Source organism: Panulirus ornatus, chromosome 51, assembly GCF_036320965.1.
Source record: "Panulirus ornatus isolate Po-2019 chromosome 51, ASM3632096v1, whole genome shotgun sequence".
Taxonomy (NCBI): domain Eukaryota; kingdom Metazoa; phylum Arthropoda; class Malacostraca; order Decapoda; family Palinuridae; genus Panulirus; species Panulirus ornatus.
This window is the reverse complement of record NC_092274.1, coordinates 5,129,179-5,149,584: the sequence shown is the minus strand read 5'-3', so window position 1 is coordinate 5,149,584 and position 20,406 is coordinate 5,129,179. Positions and strand designations below refer to the sequence as shown.

Genomic DNA, 20,406 nt, shown 5'->3' with positions numbered 1-20,406 from the left:
CCTACTGAATATCACCATATCCAGAAGTTTGTGACTCAATGCCCATGGATTAGGTACATAGCTTGTTAATCGAGCCTTATCAAATTTTTGACATCCTCAGCATAATTGAATAACCTGAAACTTGTAAAATAAAGCTGTTATGTGTTTTAGCTCTTCAAAGGATAAAAATTTTGTTCAAACTGTTATGAGGAGGCTCGACTGCAGTTCGTCATTTCTTACAAAGCACCAGTTGACTACAGTAGGCAAGAGAACTTGAAAGTTTATTATAAAAACTGGCAAAAATATATTACCATGCCCTTAACAGAATTCTGAGGAACAGATATTCATAATAGAGCACAGCACAAAAAATGTACACATCTCATCTAATTAATAGAGCAGCAATATCTACATACAATTTGTGAAATGAAAAAAATAATAACTATTGCAACTCTATAAGCTAAGCAGTGTTCTTACCATCGTTTATGCACCACAGGTTATGGCATAAATATGACAGCACGTGTGCTAGAATGAAAATCTTACATTATAAACTAAAAGTTTAATTAACCAGGTCCTACATTACCCAGGTATCTGTGAAAAGAACAAATGATGAATTAATCAAATAAAGAATCTGCATAGTATCATATGATCACAACTATGGAATTCAATCATTCAAACAAAGTCTATATGCCCAACATAGGCTACATATGGAGAGGAAGTAATGGGATTCATCACAGACATTTGGACAAGTGTAATCAGTTTCCAGAACTGAAATTTACCTTGACTACTGTGCATTCTATAATCTTGTTACAAGAATAATATGCAGACTTTTAAGGTCCTGTTCTTAGGAAGCCCATATACAGAGGTTCTTTAGTTTAATCTTATGCTGTAATCGTAATATCAGAAAGAAAATAAATATACGTTCATGAAATTGGCCACTCCAATCAATATGACACATTCTAGACCGGTGTACAATTTCTAGTACCCAGGAGTACGTTTCTGCACAAGTCATATTCCTCTTAGTTGGAAAAATATGAAAATAAGCCCAAAAAGGCTCCAGGTGATTCATATAGTGCTATTTTGACACCAATACACAGGAAAAACCAGCATCAGATTTTTGGCTGCAGACATCGGTTATTATCACTAATCAATCTGCATTTCAACCTGATTTTGCAATATGCATGTGCTGGAGACTGCTCTTCTAAAGTTATGAGTGTCAGCTCAGCCCCGTAGTCCCACTGAAAAATATCTAATCCTCCAAATGTGTGGCCACTGACCTTATCTGTACCAGATGTGTCACACACCAAAACGGGAAATTCAATTATATCTATTAATAAAATACAATACGGTAGTATATAACTATCATAGAATACTGTATGCTATCAAATACCTGAATATAAAACTTTCAATGATGATAGCAACATATGCAGTATATATTCAACTACATGGGCAAATAAGTCTGTTGGCCAGTAGATCCACTTTTTTGGTTAGTTAACTGTTGGCTGGCAGAAAGTGTTGAGTTGTTTTTATCAAGTGTCAACTGAGTGGAAGAATTCATATCAACACTTGGTGAATTGTTATTTTGTAGAGTAACTGGTAAAGAGGAAGCTGGAAGGACAGGCTGCATGGTTTTAGGTGCATAGCTACCCTGCGATCCACCTGATGAGGGACTGGTGGTGAGGATTTGTTGTAAGGTGGGAGTTAAATTGGATGCTGTAAAGTGCTGTGAGGCAGACTGCGACGTACATGTGGATATGTGTGCTTGTGATGTCAGTGAAGTAGTGTGAACAGGAGAAACTTTTTGATGTTCTGAAATTCCAGATACAGGGGAGGAATTTGGGCATTGGTTTTGATACAAAGGTTGAGATAAAGTAGTAGCAGCGAGACGATGCTCAGAAGTAGTAGGTGGATGGGAAGTTGGCATATGGGTGAAGTTTTGTGAAGGAAGCTGAGGCACAGAGTTAGGTAAGTAGCAGTGCTGGGGTTGGGAGGTGAATGAGGGAGGGAAATTTACTTGTCTTGCCATAGCCAGTGAGTTATTTGATGCCACTGGTGATGCCACAGACCAGGTATACTGGTAAGAACCAGATATAGCTGGCATGCGTGTGTAAGGACAATACTGGTTTCGGTGTTGTGCTGGCACAGGGGACGGGTAGTGGGTGGGGCCGGGGGCCGCCTTGCCTCACTGGTATACAGTGTGCTGATTAAAACCACCTGGAATCCCTTGTTGTTGTTGTAACATATTTTGTTGAAACTGCTGTTGGTGGTTATGCTGCGGCGTGGACATTGGAAGAGGTAACATGGGTCCTAAAGAAACATAGTAGGGGTTATGTAAATTGAGTGGTAAAGGAGGTGCAGCTGCTGGTGGGGCAGCTGTTCCAGGTGCCTGATGAGGGGGTGCTTGCATAGCTGGTTGACCTTGATGAGATGTTTGTAAATTAAGGGGTTGTTGTTGTGCAGGAGGTGGCTGTTGTTGTTGCCCTAAGCCAAACAACAAGTTGGGTTGTACTTGCTGGGTCATGTAAGTGGCCAGAGAATTATGCAATGTAGAAGTTGCACCCATAGCTGCTACAGACGATACTGGGGTAGAAGTTGTTTCAACACCTAAGTTCATCAAGTTGGGCTGCAAAAGGAAATACCAATATACTGTGATAAAAGCAAGGCACAAACCTTAAGAATAATCAATATGAGTGTGATCTTAAATTTACTTTTTCAGTATAAATTATAGGGGGATAACTTTGGTGTATCAAAGGCCAGGGTTGACTCGGAAATATTTCAAAATAGCCTGAAAAAGAGAAATTCTAAATTCAAGATTTAAAAAATACATTTGCATGGAATTCTCTACGTGCCTACCACTACACTCACTTGATAGCCTCCAGGTGCAGTGCTTGCTGGTGGATGTGTGGTCGCTGCTACAATCGTCCCTGGGGGAGGCATTGCTGTTCGGCTCATATCAGTAGGTCCACCATTATTTGGGCTGTGGTTGTTCATGCTATAATCCTGTGGCATCACCTGGCAAAAAACACCAGTAACAAATAAAGAGGAGCTGCAAGTCATCTGCCATCATATGAAACCAGCCTATCTTATGTGTTGTGGAATAATCACTATATCTGTTGACCTCCAACTCCAATCACCCATACATACTTGTGTGTGTGTCTTTTTTGAAATCAAATATTCCCAAGGCCTCTCTTAGCACACCTCTGCAAGCTGTTCACCACTTTCATAAACAATGGGTGTTTGATGCCCCCAATTATGCCCTCAATTCCCACATCACCCAATCACTAATAATCGATCCACTGCATTAAAACTGCTAATGCTTTCACCCAGCTCCTCCCACTACACTTGCCTCTCTTTCCCTTGTTAGCAGGTGTCTAAGCACTAACAATCGCTTATCTTTCATAACCTATTTTCATTTTTGCCCATATCATTCTGGAGCTTATATCCTTCCATGATGCCACACATTCGAACAACTCCTTAAACAAAGAGACCACCCATCCTCACTCAAAATTTGGACTTTAGCCCTATGAAATACCCAAACCATTCTTTCTCTTCACTTTGAACTTACTTTTACTGAGAACTATAACATCCAGGTTCCTCTCTCCAAAAATAATACCTATCTCTCCCACCTTCTCATCCTTGTTACATCCACACACATTCAGACACCCTAACCTGAGCCTTTGAGGAGGAGGATCACGTCTTGCTCTACTCCTTGTTTCAGTTTACAAAATTGAAATACAAGGAGGAACAGATTTCCAGCTCCCTGCTCCCATCTCCTCTCATCACCTTTTACAACACATAAGGAATATGAAGGTAATATTCTTTCTTCTATATTCCGATATAAATTTAAGACATGATTTCCTTTAAACTGTCTACTCACCCATTCTGCATAAATAAAAATGGCAACGTAAGTATGAGGGAAATGATAAAAGATTTCTGTAGACTGACCTGATGTTGTGGAGGAGGAGCTGGAGGTTTAGGCTTTGGTGCTTTTTTCTTTTTCTGAATCATCACACTTTCTATACTGCGTCTTAAGTCTCCAATGTGACGTTTACATTCTGTATATTCAAAGCTCTTAAACTCATCTAGGAATATCTTTCGATAAAGCCACTGTTTTACTTTTGGCTTATATTCTCTATTAGGATCTGAAAGATAATAACATTAAATGATAAATGTTAAATGATCATATTCATGTATATAGACAAAAACACTAAAATTATCTTCCTTTTGCTAGGCAAAGACTAATATCTGTCCATAACACCTTATCTGGAAGAATAAGCCTATCTAAATATACAGAGAAGAGGTAGTAAAGCTTGCAGAAGATGAAAGCCGGCAAGGCAGTGGGTTTGGATGGTATTACAGTGGAATTTATTAAAAAAGGAGGTGACTGTATTGTTGACTGGTTGGTAAGATTATTTAATGTATGTATGGCTCATGGTGAGGTGCCTGAGGATTGGCAGAATGCTTGCATAGTGCCACTATACAAAGGCAAAGGGGATAAGAGTGAGTGCTCAAATTACAGAGGTATAAGTTTGTTGAGTATTCCTGGGAAATTATATGGGAGGGTATTGATTGAGAGGGTGAAGGCATGTACAGAGCATCAGATTGGGGAAGAGCAGTGTGGTTTCAGAAGTGGTAGAGGATGTGTGGATCAGGTGTTTGCTTTGAAGAATGTATGTGAGAAATACTTAGAAAAGCAAATGGATTTGTATGTAGCATTTATGGATCTGGAGAAGGCATATGATAGAGGTGATAGAGATGCTCTGTAGAAGGTATTAAGAATATATGGTGTGGGAGGCAAGTTGTTAGAAGCAGTGAAAAGTTTTTATCGAGGATGTAAGGCATGTGTACGTGTAGGAAGAGAGGAAAGTGATTGGTTCTCAGTGAATGTAGGTTTGCGGCAGGGGTGTGTGATGTCTCCATGGTTGTTTAATTTGTTTATGGATGGGGTTGTTAGGGAGGTGAATGCAAGACTTTTGGAAAGAGGGGCAAGTATGAAGTCTGTTGGGGATGAGAGAGCTTGGGAAGTGAGTCAGTTGTTGTTCGCTGATGATACAGCGCTGGTGGCTGATTCATGTGAGAAACTGCAGAAGCTGGTGACTGAGTTTGGTAAAGTGTGTGAAAGAAGAAAGTTAAGAGTAAATGTGAATAAGAGCAAGGTAATTAGGTACAGTAGGGTTGAGGATCAAGTCATTTTTCTTTCTTTCAAACTATTCGCCATTTCCCACATTTGCGAGGTAGCGTTAAGAACAGAGGACTGAGCCTTTGAGGGACTACCCTCACCTGGCCCAATTCTCTGTTCCTTCTTTTGGAAAATTAAAAAAAAAAAACGAGAGGGGAGGATTTCCAGCCCCCCGCTCCCTCCCCTTTTAGTCGCCTTCTACGACACGCAGGGAATACGTGGGAAGTATTCTTGCTCCCCTATCCCCAGGGATAAATCAAGTCATATATATATATATATATATATATATATATATATATATATACATATATATATATATATATATATATATATATATATATATATATATATATATATATATATATACAACATTGTTGGAACCACTATTCCTTCAAACATACCCATTTTTGCTTTCCGAGATAATGTTCTCGACTTCCACACATTCTTCAAGGCCCCCAGAATTTTCGCCCCCTCCCCCACCCTATGATCCACTTCCGCTTCCATGGTTCCATCCGCTGCCAGATCCACTCCCAGATATCTAAAACACTTCACTTCCTCCAGTTTTTCTCCATTCAAACTCACCTCCCAATTGACTTGACCCTCAACCCTACTGTACCTAATAACCTTGCTCTTATTCACATTTACTCTTAAATTTCTTCTTCCACACACTTTACCAAACTCAGTCACCAGCTTCTGCAGTTTCTCACATGAATCAGCCACCAGCGCTGTATCATCAGCGAACAACAACTGACTCACTTCCCAAGCTCTCTCATCCCCAACAGACTTCATACTTGCCCCTCTTTCCAAAACTATTGCATTTACCTCCCTAACAACCCCATCCATAAACAAATTGAACAACCTTGGAGACATCACACACCCCTGCCGCAAACCTACATTCACTGAGAACCAATCACTTTCCTCTCTTCCTACACGTACACATGGAACAATGTTGTATGGTTGCGAGGCGTGGGCTATGGATAGAGTTGTGCGCAGGAGGATGGATGTGCTGGAAATGAGATGTTTGAGGACAATGTGTGGTGTGAGGTGGTTTGATCGAGTGAGTAACGTAAGGGTAAGAGAGATGTGTGGAAATAAAAAGAGCGTGGTTGAGAGAGCAGAAGAGGGTGTTTTGAAGTGGTTTGGGTACATGGAGAGGATGAGTGAGGAAAGATTGACCAAGAGGATATATGTGTCGGAGGTGGAGGGAGCAAGGAGAAGAGGGAGACCAAATCGGAGGTGGAAAGATGGAGTGAAAAAGATTTTGTGTGATCGGGGCCTGAACATGCAGGAGGGTGAAAGGAGGGCAAGGAATAGAGTGAATTGGAGCGATGTGGTATACCGGGGTTGACGTGCTGTCAGTGGATTGAATCACGGCATGTGAAGCGTCTGGGGTAAACCATGGAAAGCTGTGTAGGTATGTATATTTGCGTGTGTGGACGTATGTATATACATGTGTATGGGGGGGGGGTTGGGCCATTTCTTTCGGCTGTTTCCTTGCGCTACCTCGCAAACGCGGGAGACAGCGACAAAGTATAATAAAAAAAATAATATATATATATATATGTGTGTGTGTGATTGTCCAAAACATACAAGTTTATGAATGCTCGTTGTATGTTTTGGACAATCACGTTTACCAAATGGCGTCCTAGCTTCGTCTCTTCGATGTATATCAATTGACTTATATCTCTCTTGTGTCTCCCCTGATGATGTGATTATTACACGAAAGTGCACTTGGGAACTTTTCGTGTTTCATTTTCCCCGTGGACTCATAGGAATATATGTATATATATACGTTGAGATGTATAGGTATGTATATGTGCGTGTGTGGACGTTTATGTATATACGTGTGTATGTGGGTGGGTTGGGCCATTCTTTTGTCTGTTTCCTTGCACTACCTCGCTAACGCGGGAGACAGCGATAAAGTATAATAAACACATATTTTTTTTCATACTATTCGCCATTTCCCGCGTTAGCTAGGTAGCGTTAAGAACGGAGGACTGAGCCTTCGAGGGAATATCCTCACTTGGCCCCCTTCTTTGTTCCTTCTTTTGGAAAATCAAAAATGAGAGGGGAGGAATTCCAGCCCCCCGCTCTCTTCCCTTTCAGTCGCCTTCTACGACATGCAGGGAATACATGGGAAGGAGTCTTTCTCCCCTATCCCCAGGGATAAAAATATAAATATAAAATAAAATATGCAGTGTACATATACTGCCTCTCTTGCTTTTGTGGTATGGCTTCAGGAACAAATGAACATGGGCCTCATTAGCACATATTCAATCTCTAGCTGTCATGTATAATGTACAAAAATCAGAGCCTACCATCCACAGATAAATCCCACAGACTTCCCCATGATTTACCATGACTGCTTCATATGACCTAATTCAGCTCTAAGATACCACAATGCCCCCCTCCTCCATATACCACATCAATCCAATTTATCATATCCAATGCACACCTTTCACCTTCATGGAAGTTCACTGCCTTCACCCCCTACTGCTATCTTCTTGGTTTTCCCTTTCCTCTTATTCTATCCATCTCTGATATACTGATCCTCTTGGTCTTTCCCTGCTCACCCTCTCAGTGCCCAATACACTTCAGCAAAGCCTGGTTGACCCTCTGAATCAGACCGTACTTTACCAATTCTCTTTCTCTGAAACTGTCATTCCTTACATGATCATCCCACATTACACCAAACATGATGCTCAACAATTTCTAAAACATCCTTCCTTTCTTCTGTGTTTAAGGCCCAAGAACCTATAATGTCAGGACAACTATACCTTCAAACATACCCTTCACTGCTCTTAAAGACAGTGACCTCCCCTACCACATGCTCCTTACTGCACCCAGGACCTCAGACCTCTCTTCCACCCTATGATTTGCTTCATCCCTACACAGCTCTATCTGCTATCTTGTTCACTTCCAAGTACCTAAAGCACTCCACCTCCAGGTCTTTCCTTATATAAACTTATTCTCAAACCATCCCAACTCCCCCCCCTGAGGCACCTAGTAAATATTTAATTGCATTCACTCTCAATTTTCTCCTTTTACAGACCTGACCAAACTCTGTCACCAGCTTTCATACTTTCTCTCTAAAGTCTGTCACTAGAGCCATGTTATATGCAAACAGCGACTGATTTACCACCCCTTAGACCAGCCCCAACAGTAAAACACTCGCATTTACCAAGCTCACCATTCTGCCCATGAACAGATTAAAAATCAATGGCAACATTACACATCCTTGATGCAAACTACCTTTCATGAGGATCCATCGACCCCTTCTCCCTTCCTACAGGGACACATGATCTTCCTCTATCAGTAAAATCTCTTCACTGCATTTAGCAATTTTTCTTTTATCCCATAAATCCACTACACCTCTGTCAATACTATCATATATTTTCTACAGGTCCATAAATGCTAGGTTCATCACTTTCTTCAAATATTTTTTACACTCTTTAAAGTAGAAACCCTCTGCCTCTCAAATCAGATTCTCTGTGAATTCTACCATCCTTTCAATTATCACTCATCCACACAACTTACCTGGTAAACTTAACTGACTTAAATATTTATAAATCAAACTATTATTTATGTCTCACCTTACCCTAACAGAAAGGTACCATCCATAAATTCTGCTAGTCCTCAGCCACCTCACCTTCAGCCATACAATTATTGAGCAGCCCAACATACCCATCATTAACAGCCATCCTTTCTGAAGAAACTCAATTACAATCCAATCCAATCCTGACACTTTACCATCTTTCACCTTGCACAAAACTTTCACTACCTCCTTTCTTTTCACCACATCACTTGCTACAACCCTCTAACTTTACATGCTGTCTCATCCCAAGCATAACAATTCCTCCTCTGTTATCTCATTTATCTCTTTTTCACATATTTTTGGCCTCCTACTACTTTCCCATCACTCCCCTCAGGGAAGGGGCAGGGTGGGAAAGAGAGAAAGAGGCTTTGAATAACTGAGGCCTGAACATTCAGAAGTGTAAAAGAAATGCAAGAGATAAAATCAATCAAAGCATTGTTATATACAGGATGTCATGTGCTGTCAATGGACTAAATCAAGATATATAAAGTGGTCAGAGAAAACCAAGGTATGGTCTATGGGGCTTGACTGTGAATGGGGTCCTCTGGTTTCGGCAATTAGTACACTACAGCTAGAGTGAACATCAGCAAAAGAAGCAGTTTTTCATCTGTACCTCACACCACCTTGCTGTGGAAAGAAATGGCAGCATGCATGAAAAAGGAAACAAACTATTCTGGAAGGGAATGCATAAGATCAGAAGAGGAGTTTGTGTATGGAGTTTCATCTGTTAGACAAGTCCAAGAGAATGCTGATAACAATGGATGAATTTGCACATGAGGAAGAAAATGCCTTGAAGAACTAATTGAAAATATGCCCCTCATCACCACCACCACTCTTGGATGAGCTGCTGAAGAATAGGAAGCATGAGAGAAGGTGAACGACAAGTCCCAGATGGAAAACACATTATCCTCAAAACTAAGAAGATGATATGGGGAAAAGACCATGGAAAGCAGTGAGAGAATTAGAAATGATGTACAAAGTGGATGGGCTATTCTTCATCTGTTTCCTCGTGCTACCTCGATGACACAGGAAACTGTGATTATGTATGACAATAATAAAACGTTGTTGGTTAAAGAAGCAACACCAAATACATAAGCAATATATAAGTTAGGATAGATGCTATAATTTTCTTTTACATTATGTGTGGTGCACACACACACACACACACACACAAAATAGTTCACAAAGTTATCTGACAAAAAAGAAAATTTTAGGGAATAAGGTCCCAAAAGCTTAATGCTCTCTTCCTGTACTGTCTTGGATTATGTGGGTTGTTTGATTCCATGATGTCACTTAATTCAAATTCTATGACTCAAAAACAATGAAGTAAGATTTCATAGATAATACCTATTAGTTGTAGGGCTCTTTTAATCTGTATCAACAAAAGATGCACTATTCTTATGCTAATACTTCAGGCATAGCACGTGGGACCCTGGCACTTAAGTAAATGCAACTGCTGAACTAAAGTTGAGGTTGGATACTACATGCACTACCACATTCTGATTTTGATTTATATGTATATAGAGTCATTCCTTCTGGAATGAACAACATATGGCTATAAGGACTGAGTTTCAACAAAATTATGGTCAATATTACTAACAATATGGACATTTAGACTTAGAGACATAAAAACTTTTAAACACAAACCATTCGAAGGCGGTGGCTCAAAGGCCTGTGGCTCATGCTCTTCCAAGTAAGACCGGTGCATTTTGGAGATGTCAACATCAACTTGTCCATTCTTCATATGTGTCTTACAAAATACTGTGTACTCGTGCATTGAAAGCAACTTTAGCATATGTTTCTTCATTTGTAATACTGTATCCTCTGGGGTTTTCTTGGACATCTGGTTTTTATTTCTGCATGGAGATTAAATCCCTTCTTAGTATGAAAGACTAATTCATGAGAACTACATATACAAAAGGATTATAAAAATACGACAATACATTCCTACCTGTAGTGCATTCTACATAATAAAGCCCATGCATCTTTCTCACACCTCTCTTTAACTTATGTGTTCTTTTAATGATTAACACAACCATGTAAACACATAACGTTTATGAACTACAGCAGCCTGATGTGAGTAATATGATCAAACCTTGTTGGTAGGGAATGCAAAAAAGAAAGAATTGTGGAGTGGTAAAGTGGGTGAAACTTAATACTAGAGGTGGTTTGGGCGTACGAAAAGAATGCAAGATGAGGAGTTTAAAAGGAGAGTGTATGGTAGAATAAGTAAGGGGATAGGTGAGAGAGGAAGACCACCTATGACAAGAGGAAACAGAGTGGAGGAGTACTAGGGGAGGGGAAATGGGGAAAGAATGTGTGGAATGGTGTATGCAAGGGAAGCATGTAAGGACAGGGAAGAATGGAAACTCTTTAGAAATGGCCACACCCTTGATGAAATTTCTTGTAGGGAATGGCATCAGAGATATAGATAGATAGGTCTTGGTGGCAGGAACACAAGCAGATTATGAGAGCAGTAGCCAAAATAATAGAAGTACTGTAGAATACAAAGAGGGTAATCGCATGGCAGACACTTAGGGCTGGTTGAACTGAAGTGAGGCCTGAAGAATTAATGAGATGGAAGATTTTTAATTCCACTCTGGCCAATTAAAAGGGTGTATGAAAAGTTACCCTTCTCATACAGGCAGTTCTCCATACTGGGGAAAAATAAGATCCCCATAGTAATGAAACAGCTGTTCACAAGAGAAATAATTATGGCACCTATACTACACCCCCAGCTTATGAGAATCAGATTTTGTAATGTTGGTTAAGCGGAGATTCCATGAGAGTGGAAGTTATAGTTATTGCAAGGACGAACTGCAGAATTATGAAACTGAAGAGTGGGAAAGAAGTGACACGTAAGAAGACGATATAGATAGAAATTGCATTCAAGCACAACTGAGTTTCCTATTTTGAGATGTATTCAGTATGAGGAAGAGAACAAGTAATTGAGAGAGGAGGGAGAATTGAAGTATGTAAATTGGAGTCATCGACATGCATGGCTGAAGGTTATGCAGCTGTCCACTAAGGAGGAGAGAAGAAAGAGAGGGATAACAGCCTTCAAGTTTCTAAATCAGATGGTGGATGATACTGAAAGTGAACAGTTCCTCTGGAGGTGTAGCACCAGAGTAAACAGAAACCATTACAAAAAGCAAGTTAAAAAAGTGTTTAGAGGTACTAGTTTAGTATTTGGTGGGGAGTGGGGTATGCTTGGAATAAAATAACTAATGAGATAGAGAATACGGGTAGTTTACAAAGGTTTATAAGGCATCTTGATGGCACTGAAAGCTCAGGACGTGAGGCCCCACAAGTGTAGAAATCTCTCCCTGTCCTGTACAAATGTGTAATAACTGGTTACAAAGAAAAATTCCCACTGCTATACCCCACCAGTAATCTATCATTTTTGCAGGTTTATTTGGTTTGTAAACTGATATACAAAACCAAATAAAGATTTATAAATCTGAACACAGAACAAAGTGGATGCTTTGTTACAGATGTCCCCAGGAAATTCACAAATTACTTTGGGATACCATAGGCGTCTGTCCCATTCTAGGAGATAGACTTTGACAACTGTGGTACCAACTGATTCCTTACACACCATATACTTGGTATAAAGTGGTTCTCCCAACAATTTTCCCTCTACTTCAAAGCTCTGCCCAATTTGTGGGAAGTTTATGATGTGGGGGTTGGAGATGCTTCTGGTAAAATCCTATACTTTATAACAACTCTACAGAATGTGAGGAATCCAACCACTTTCATTAAAATCTATCAACTACAACATCTGCTTTCTAATATATTGCCAATTTTTTTCTCATGAGCTCCTAGTCTTTAAATGTTCCCTGCATAGTCCTGACCTCTTGCACCCTTTAATTAGCTCATTTCAGTGACTTATTTCCCAGGGTTATACTGCCTCTCAGTCTTTTCTTTTAAATATTAAAGTCACATTTCCCACAATTCTCCACAAGGATCCATCATCTACCATTGGACAACTCTTTATTTCTCATTCCACTGTGCCATGTTCACATTCCACTGAATCCATGCATTTATATTCTCCAATTCCATCCAACTATTTTGCATCTTATATTGCTATCTTATTACATATGGTACTGCAATATCTCTAACTTCATTCTCCGTTCTCTCAAAAACCAATGCTTAAATCTAACAGGAATTGCCTTCAACTTCTTTTAAACACTGTAAAGCTAATTCTCCAACTTCAGTCATTTACTTTAAGTTTATGCAAACAAAACCCAGCATTAACATATAAGCTCATCAATGCCTACATCTCAACCTAACTGCCGCTCTGCTCCCCCTCCCCCAAAACTCTCTCTCTCTCTCTCTCTCTCCCTCTAGCCCAACCACACACACACACACACACACCACACACACACTAAAAAACCATTGACATTTCACAGCCACATCATTCTCAAAACTCACCCAATTTCAAACAAACTTTACAAATGTTGTAGATTAATTTTGTTCGATCAAACAACTTCCCTTACTACAGATTTTTCCACACCATCGACCATAAGCTCCAATAGCTTCAATAACTCCATAAACATTGTGCAAATGTATATTCTTTTTGCTCCAAACTCTTCAGCAACCACCATAAAGAAGACTATTGGACGTAGATCACCTATCATTCCTAAAGACTACTTTGTCTTTCCTGATCCTTTACTGTCACTGTATTAACCCTCTTCATAGCAAAGCTCCCGTAAATCTTTCTTGTTAAACTCAATAAGCATAACATTCCTTATCCTCCTTTGCGTCCCCATATTACCCAACTTCGTAACAAAGTTCCCTTAAAAATTCCCTGCTATACTTAAGCTAAATACTCCAGTGTGTCATCCTCATCGTAACGAAGCTCCCCTGTTGTACTCGACAACTTAATGTGAACTACACCCATCCTTATCGCATTTCCCTTCATAGAAAGGAATGATCACTGACCCAGTCCTGTCACCAGGCATTCTCTCACGTTTACAGGAAGATACTACACATTCTGTTTACCCACTCAAACTCTACTTCATTATACGTCCTCCCGTCTACCCTCGGGAGCTCAGCACACAAGAATCAACTTCATTTTGACAGACAAGACACAACATCGTGACATTGTACTGAATGGCTATTATGGCCTCATTTACAACAAAATCCTACAAAAATTTTATAAAGATTATGGATACATTAAATGTTCTATATCACGCCGCTCACAAATGATCTACGAAGAGGTGACAGCCGAATAGAATTTGGATAAGTAGTTGATGACAGGATTACACACTTACACAGACATCACGTACTGTCAATGATTACTTACTTGGCATCAACATGTTTGAAACATTTCTTTTTGTTGCAGCGGGAGCACTCGCCACCATCCCCCGTGCCAGAATCCACTCTCAACCCTGCCATGTACGCTGTCTGACCGATGATCCGGGGCTTCTTCTTCTCGCCATTGAGCTTCTCTGTGGGTTTTTTACGCTTCTTAGGCTCTTTCTTGGGCTCGGGCTCCTGGGAGACCGTGGGCATGGGCTGTGGCTGCGGCTGATGGAAGTGGTAAGGAGCGGGCACCACCATTTGCTGGTACATACCATTCGCCATGTTCGCCATCTTTAATGTTTTGACTGTTGTGTGACGTCACGGCCGAGCCACGTATGGGAACACCCGCCAAGTTTGAATGTCATGGCTAACTCAGGGGTGTCCTCCCTCTCTCCCTCAGCTGCCTTGGAAGGTCGCTACAAGACTCGCCACCAGCCCTCACCGATCCCTCCCTCGCCACTCTTTGTAAACTGCGGGCAGCATGGCAGCATTTATGCACAACTTTGGTGTGTGTGTGTGTGTGTGTGTGTGTGTCAGTCCACTTGTGACTGTGGAGTGGTGAATGTGATTATTGTGCTTTGATGATTTGAAATTCAATTTCAGAAACAGTTTTGAGATGTCTGTTCGCACATGTGAACAAGCAATGTCTGACCATACACATATATATTGTGTTGAATACACGTTTTTAATGATAATCTTATGCAAAATTCTTCGTAACAATCTTTTCGTGTTATATACATCAGTATCAATAGATCAGAACGTACTACAAATCCAACGCGGAGGAAAGAATTGTATAAACGTCAGTGTCCCTGAGAAGGACAGACACGTGGGAGGTGTGAGGGAACGCGACATCCATGTGTTCCTCGGACAAAAATATTCGCCTAACTTCTCTCTTAAGTACTGGTTTTTCGTTTATTTTCATTGGCAAAGTTTCTTGCACAGTAAAGACTAAAAGAACATATATTCATTCGACCAATTTCACGACTAAAACTATTTATTGGCAGGAAAGTAATAGATTAATCGTAGAATTCATATATAAAAGGGGGATGGGTAGGGAAAAGTTTGCCCTGACGCACGACAGAAAGCAACAAGTGTGTGTGTGTGTGTGTGTGTGCGGAATGAATGAAGTACCAGGCATTCCGCTATGTCTGGTAACCTCGCCCTACCTGACCCGACCCGGTACAATACAGATCATGCACATTCACCTCGCTGACCCAATTCATCATTCGGTGTTGTCGTGCGATAACCTTTTCCACAGTGTAAGATAAGCTGAACATCTTGTAAACATACGAAGTGTCTTACGATACAGAAGCAAGAGGATGGAATTGTGTTGGAACAGACCACTAGAGTGTGGCACAGAGACCACCAGTCTGTGACACTCTTGCCGCCCAAACACGTGGTAACTCCTCAAATATTCATCTTTTCAGTGGGTATAAGGTGTCATTATCTCGCTGTTCTCGTATATGTACTGCCATTTTAAGATAATAGAGGATAGCCTGATCAATTGACAGATATTTAGGCACTGAATCTTTTATGGGGGACATAAGACACAGAAATTGTACTATGTATTTCGAAAAATTCACTATTCGCTCTTGACATTGGGTACGGGTGGAAAGGCGGATGGCAGTGTTACCAACAGCATCTAGTTTACTGTTATCTTCCTCCTATACCCTGTCAGTAGTGCCAGTGTCACTATGACACCAAGTGCCTCCTATGACCAACTTTTTCTCCCTATTGCATAATTACAGAAAAGTAAGTTGATATAGGTATATTTCGTGTATTAATCTGAGATAGAGAGAAATCTGACACTTGGAAAACAAAGCGAAATATTGTAAAAACTAGAGTGCCAGTGGAGGAATCTACAGTTTCAAAAGTTTTCGTTTGTTGGCTTTGGTTTGCGGAAATAAAAATAAATATCCAACAGTCAGTGATTTTGCAATTTTTTTCATTCATTCAATCTCCATCTGGGACGGCATTCCACTGTATCTGTTTATGACGGCGACTGGAATTATTTACCTTCTCTGAGATGGACGGGGAACTTCAGATAGAAGAGAAATCTTGCACGTTATTGGCCTGAATAAATTACAGAGGAAATAGCAGGCAGTTGAAACAATGGGAAGAAAGCGAAATATTATAAAACCAAGGTATCGACGACTCTCTCAGTTTTGGGAATGTTTCGTACTAGACTTCCCATAATTTATCATTTGCTTCATTTCGTAAAGTTTCTGGATACAAATTTTTGCTAAACCCTTACGATGACAGTCAAATTGAATAACATACATGATTCTAGATTATATACCAAATATTTTAAGTATATAAAGTGATAAAGATGAGTGCAAAAGCTAGCGTGCAAGACTCTGATCTGTAGATAAATAAACGAAATATAAAGAAACTAATATGAATCACCGACAAATACTCAGGCACTTGTAATTTAATCGTTTCAGAATTTTTCGCCCCAAATATTAGTCGGATAGTAATGATAATCAGCTGAGGAGGAGTTGGCTTCCGTACCTCTTGCTACACTTGCACGTGTCCGAATGATGACATGGATATAGCCATTATATACATTGCTAAAAACATTATCTTGGTATCGACCTTCAACAGATCTATATATATAATCTTGTTTAGGAATATACCATGGCTTTGTTTCCATATTTGTAACCTGTATCCTCGTGAGGAAAAAAAAATAGATAACACCAAACTAAAGTCAATGGAAATATTATTAACTTTCTATTTCATTCATTCGGATGCCCTGACGTCACATTCAGAAGACTGGGTTCAACGAGAGCGAGTTATGGACGCCAATTATCGATTCTGCAGACGTTCCGCGTCCTCCATGAATAAAACTAGTTCCTTATTGCACGATCAATTCAACCCTTAAGCAAGAGACTAAAAGTTTAGGGAACTTGCACTGTTAAAGCTGTATAGTGACCGAAAAGACAAACTCAAAACTCCATTTTCATTACTCAAGCACGGAAGCCCGCTTTCCCAGTCTTTTGGTAACGTTTCTTTTTGTTTAGCCCAGACATCTACAACAACGATTTATATCTCCATAACTGATTTATTTTGCATATCTTCGATATCGAACATTACATCTTGGCGTCAGTTTGTTCCTTTAGTTACCAGTGTACGTGAAACTTGAGAATGTTAAGTGTATTTAGGCAAATATCTTTCATGTGAACAGAACGTAGCATGATGTGTAGCGTCTGTGACGTCATGATGTACCGAGCGCAGAATCGTTCCCGCCTCTGTTAAATTTTACCAAAAATTTTCAGCTGTTAACAGATTTGTTCCCTTAATATATTCCTTAGATAAACTTTACGAAGCGAAATATATTAGGTAAAGCATGGCATAATTAGTGAATGAATGATTCTGAAGTAAAAGAATACCAGTTTCTATGCACGAACATTATATAACCTTGTTACAAGCGAACAGCTTTGCGCGAAGGGTGGACGTTTCAGAATCGAGAGAGAGATTCACTAGTTTCCGTTCTTGATGAGATTTATGGGATTTAAGCTCACCTCTCTCGACAGCTAAATTTCATGGCATAGTCAAAAGAGTTTCGCTTCTGTGGGTAGCGAGCGCTGAGATCCCGAAAAGGTGCATTCTTTAATGCGAGAAATGTCTCCCAATAGAAAAATAATAAAACAGAGGCAGGTATCAATTATTCAGGACACGATTGCTGCTGACTTTTATTATCCATTCCCTGAGGGGATATCGTTGGTAGAGGTAAAGGTAGCTTTTGTAAGCTGTCGCTTGTCATTTATACTTATCCTCGAGCTTTTTCCTCACTCACGACCGCGATGAAAGCACGACATTATTGCGCCAAAACTGTTGCATTATTTTTGCAGCTTCAATCTCAATTTGTGAGTGTTTTAGTGCTCTAGGATTTAGTTGTGCCTCGAATATATATTCATGAATTATCATGTCAGTTGCTAGCATTGAATAGCTTTCATGCGAGTAATGGTGGGTAATATTTCCGTTCCAGGATGTCCCAGAGGAAGTTGTGACGTTCATTGGTCATCAGGCAGGATAAATGGCGCTCTGAGAACCACGTAAGAAGCAAACTTCATATATCATTTAACCTTTTTGGGGGATGGGAGGGACTTAATTATCCTGAGGCCAAACGGCCAAAGGTCGAGGGCAGTGTGACTTGAGCAAGAAATGTTTCATTGACAGAAATTATGGGCGGCTTTTACGATTGCGGAAGTCTTATATAGTTAGAGGTCACTAAACCACACTAGAAATATGATAATGATAAATAATGATAAGTTCTCTGACTCCCTGAAGATTGTATAGTTAATGTCAGATTTGAGACCATAATTGTCAATGTTCAACGCCACTGTGCAAATGAAATTTTTATGGTTTTCATTTTATAGCGAGTTTAAGCAATATTTTGTACGTTGTATTATTAATGTAACATGAGTGATAAAGATTTGTAGAAAATCTTTTGAGGGGAGAAAAATTACAGGTAGACCAAGTTAATTTAGGCTAATTTTAGGTTTCATTAAATTACAGTAGGCTAATAGAACCTCCTTATATATATATATATATATATATATATATATATATATATATATATATATATATATATATATATATATATATATATATATATATATATATATATATATATATATATATATATATATATATATTATCCCTGGGGATAGGGGAGAAAGAATACTTCCCACGTATTCCCTGCGTGTCGTAGAAGGCGACTAAAAGGGGAGGGAGTGGGTGGCTGGAAATCCTCCCCTTTCTTGTTTTTTTTAATTTTCCAAAAGAGGGAACAGAGAAGGGGGTCAGGTGAGGATATTCCCTCTAAGGCCCAGTTCTCTGTTCTTAACGCTACCTCGCTAATGCGGGAAATGGCAAATAGTATGATATATATATATATATATATATATATATATATATATATATATATATATATATATATATATATATATATATCCCTGGAAATCCTCCCCTCTCGTTTTTTTTTTTTTTTTTCTCCAAAAGAAGGAACAGAGAAGGGGGCCAGGTGAGGATATTCCCTCAAAGGTCCAGTCCTCTGTTCTTAACGCTACCTCGCTAACGCAGGAAATGGCGAATAGTATGAAAAAATAAAAAAGAATATATATATATATATATATATATATATATATATATATATATATATATATATATATATATATATATATATGGCACAGGCAAAAGCATGGCCATCTAGGATGGAAGGATGGGTTGAGTGTGAAGAATCTTGTAGACTCAGACATTATAGGTAGAAAGGTTATTAGACGAGAATTTACAAATGATAGGATAAAATTCCTCAGCTTCGCTGTAGCGAGGAAAGTGTTTTACCGGCCAGTCCTTGATATCGGAATTTTAACGTAGTGGATAGAGGTTAGGCTACGTTAGTTTGAGTTAGGCTTTGTAGTGTATACAGATTAGGGTACGTTAGGTTGTTAGCTTAAATGATAGGTTAGGTTCGGTTAAGTTGTTAGCTTAGCTTAAATGATAGGTTAAACTTAGTAAGTAAATATAAAAGACATAACACTTGCAGAGTTTGTTAGATTATTTTATTAAGGACAGGCTTACTAAAGACGAAGAGCCCTGAGGCAAGACAGAGGCTGGCTCTGACAAAATAGTTTTAAAAAAAGTTAATTTTTCGGTTGTGTGCACAGCCTAGCTTTACAGAATGGAGGTCTCAACGCAGCAATTTTTCGGTTTTGTGCACAGCTTAGCTTCAGAAAATGGAGGGCTGTACGCAGCCTAGCACTAAAACGGAGGTATGTTTACAGCCTAACACCAAATAATGGAGGTCTGTACCTGTTTAGAATGTTTCTAAATTTCATTCTCGTACTCCAATGAGATCTGTATAAAATTTCTTACTCCTAGTAGTCTGCCAGAGGTTACGATGCTTATTATAGCCTAGCTTTTACATCAATATTAGCCAACGTCACGGATTTCTGTAGCCAACGCCAGGATTTCTGTAAATAGCCTAGTTAGTCACGCCACGGACCACTTCAATAATCTTAGACCACATGATCTTTATTATTGTTAATTGCCCGTGCCACGCAATATTAATATTATTAGCTCTTCCCAAGGACTTCGATAAATAGTCACGTCATTTCGTGCAACGGATGTAGATAGCTTGCACCATTACCTGTAAATAGCGTAAAATTGCCTATAGAGGTCGATTCACGCCACTGACAAATAGTTTACACCATGAACTTCAGTAAATAGCCTAAAATAGCCTTTAGTGAAGTCAATTCACGCCACGTTAGTAAATAGCTTACACCATGAACTGTAAATAACCTAAAATAGCCTATTGTAAATTGCATAGTGAGTTAGCATGTATGCA

At 39.5% G+C, this 20,406-nt stretch overlaps 1 protein-coding gene across 2 annotated transcripts; it reads right to left on the bottom strand.

Annotated features, from left to right (window-relative positions):
- Positions 1 to 523: 523 nt before the first annotated feature.
- LOC139764865 (uncharacterized) lies at positions 524 to 14,382 on the bottom strand. Of its 2 annotated transcripts, none has more exons than XM_071691893.1 (5): positions 14,059 to 14,382; positions 10,398 to 10,606; positions 3,922 to 4,118; positions 2,842 to 2,976; positions 524 to 2,599 (listed from the first exon to the last, which is right to left on the bottom strand). In XM_071691893.1, exons 1-5 carry the CDS (start codon positions 14,346 to 14,348, stop codon positions 2,159 to 2,161), a joined length of 1,272 nt encoding a protein of 423 aa, XP_071547994.1. In that variant the 5' UTR covers positions 14,349 to 14,382; the 3' UTR covers positions 524 to 2,158. The 2 variants fall into 2 exon arrangements, with proteins under 2 accessions (XP_071547994.1, XP_071547993.1); XM_071691892.1 differs by having other exon boundaries at positions 2,017 to 2,599; positions 2,842 to 2,988.
- Positions 14,383 to 20,406: the final 6,024 nt, after the last annotated feature.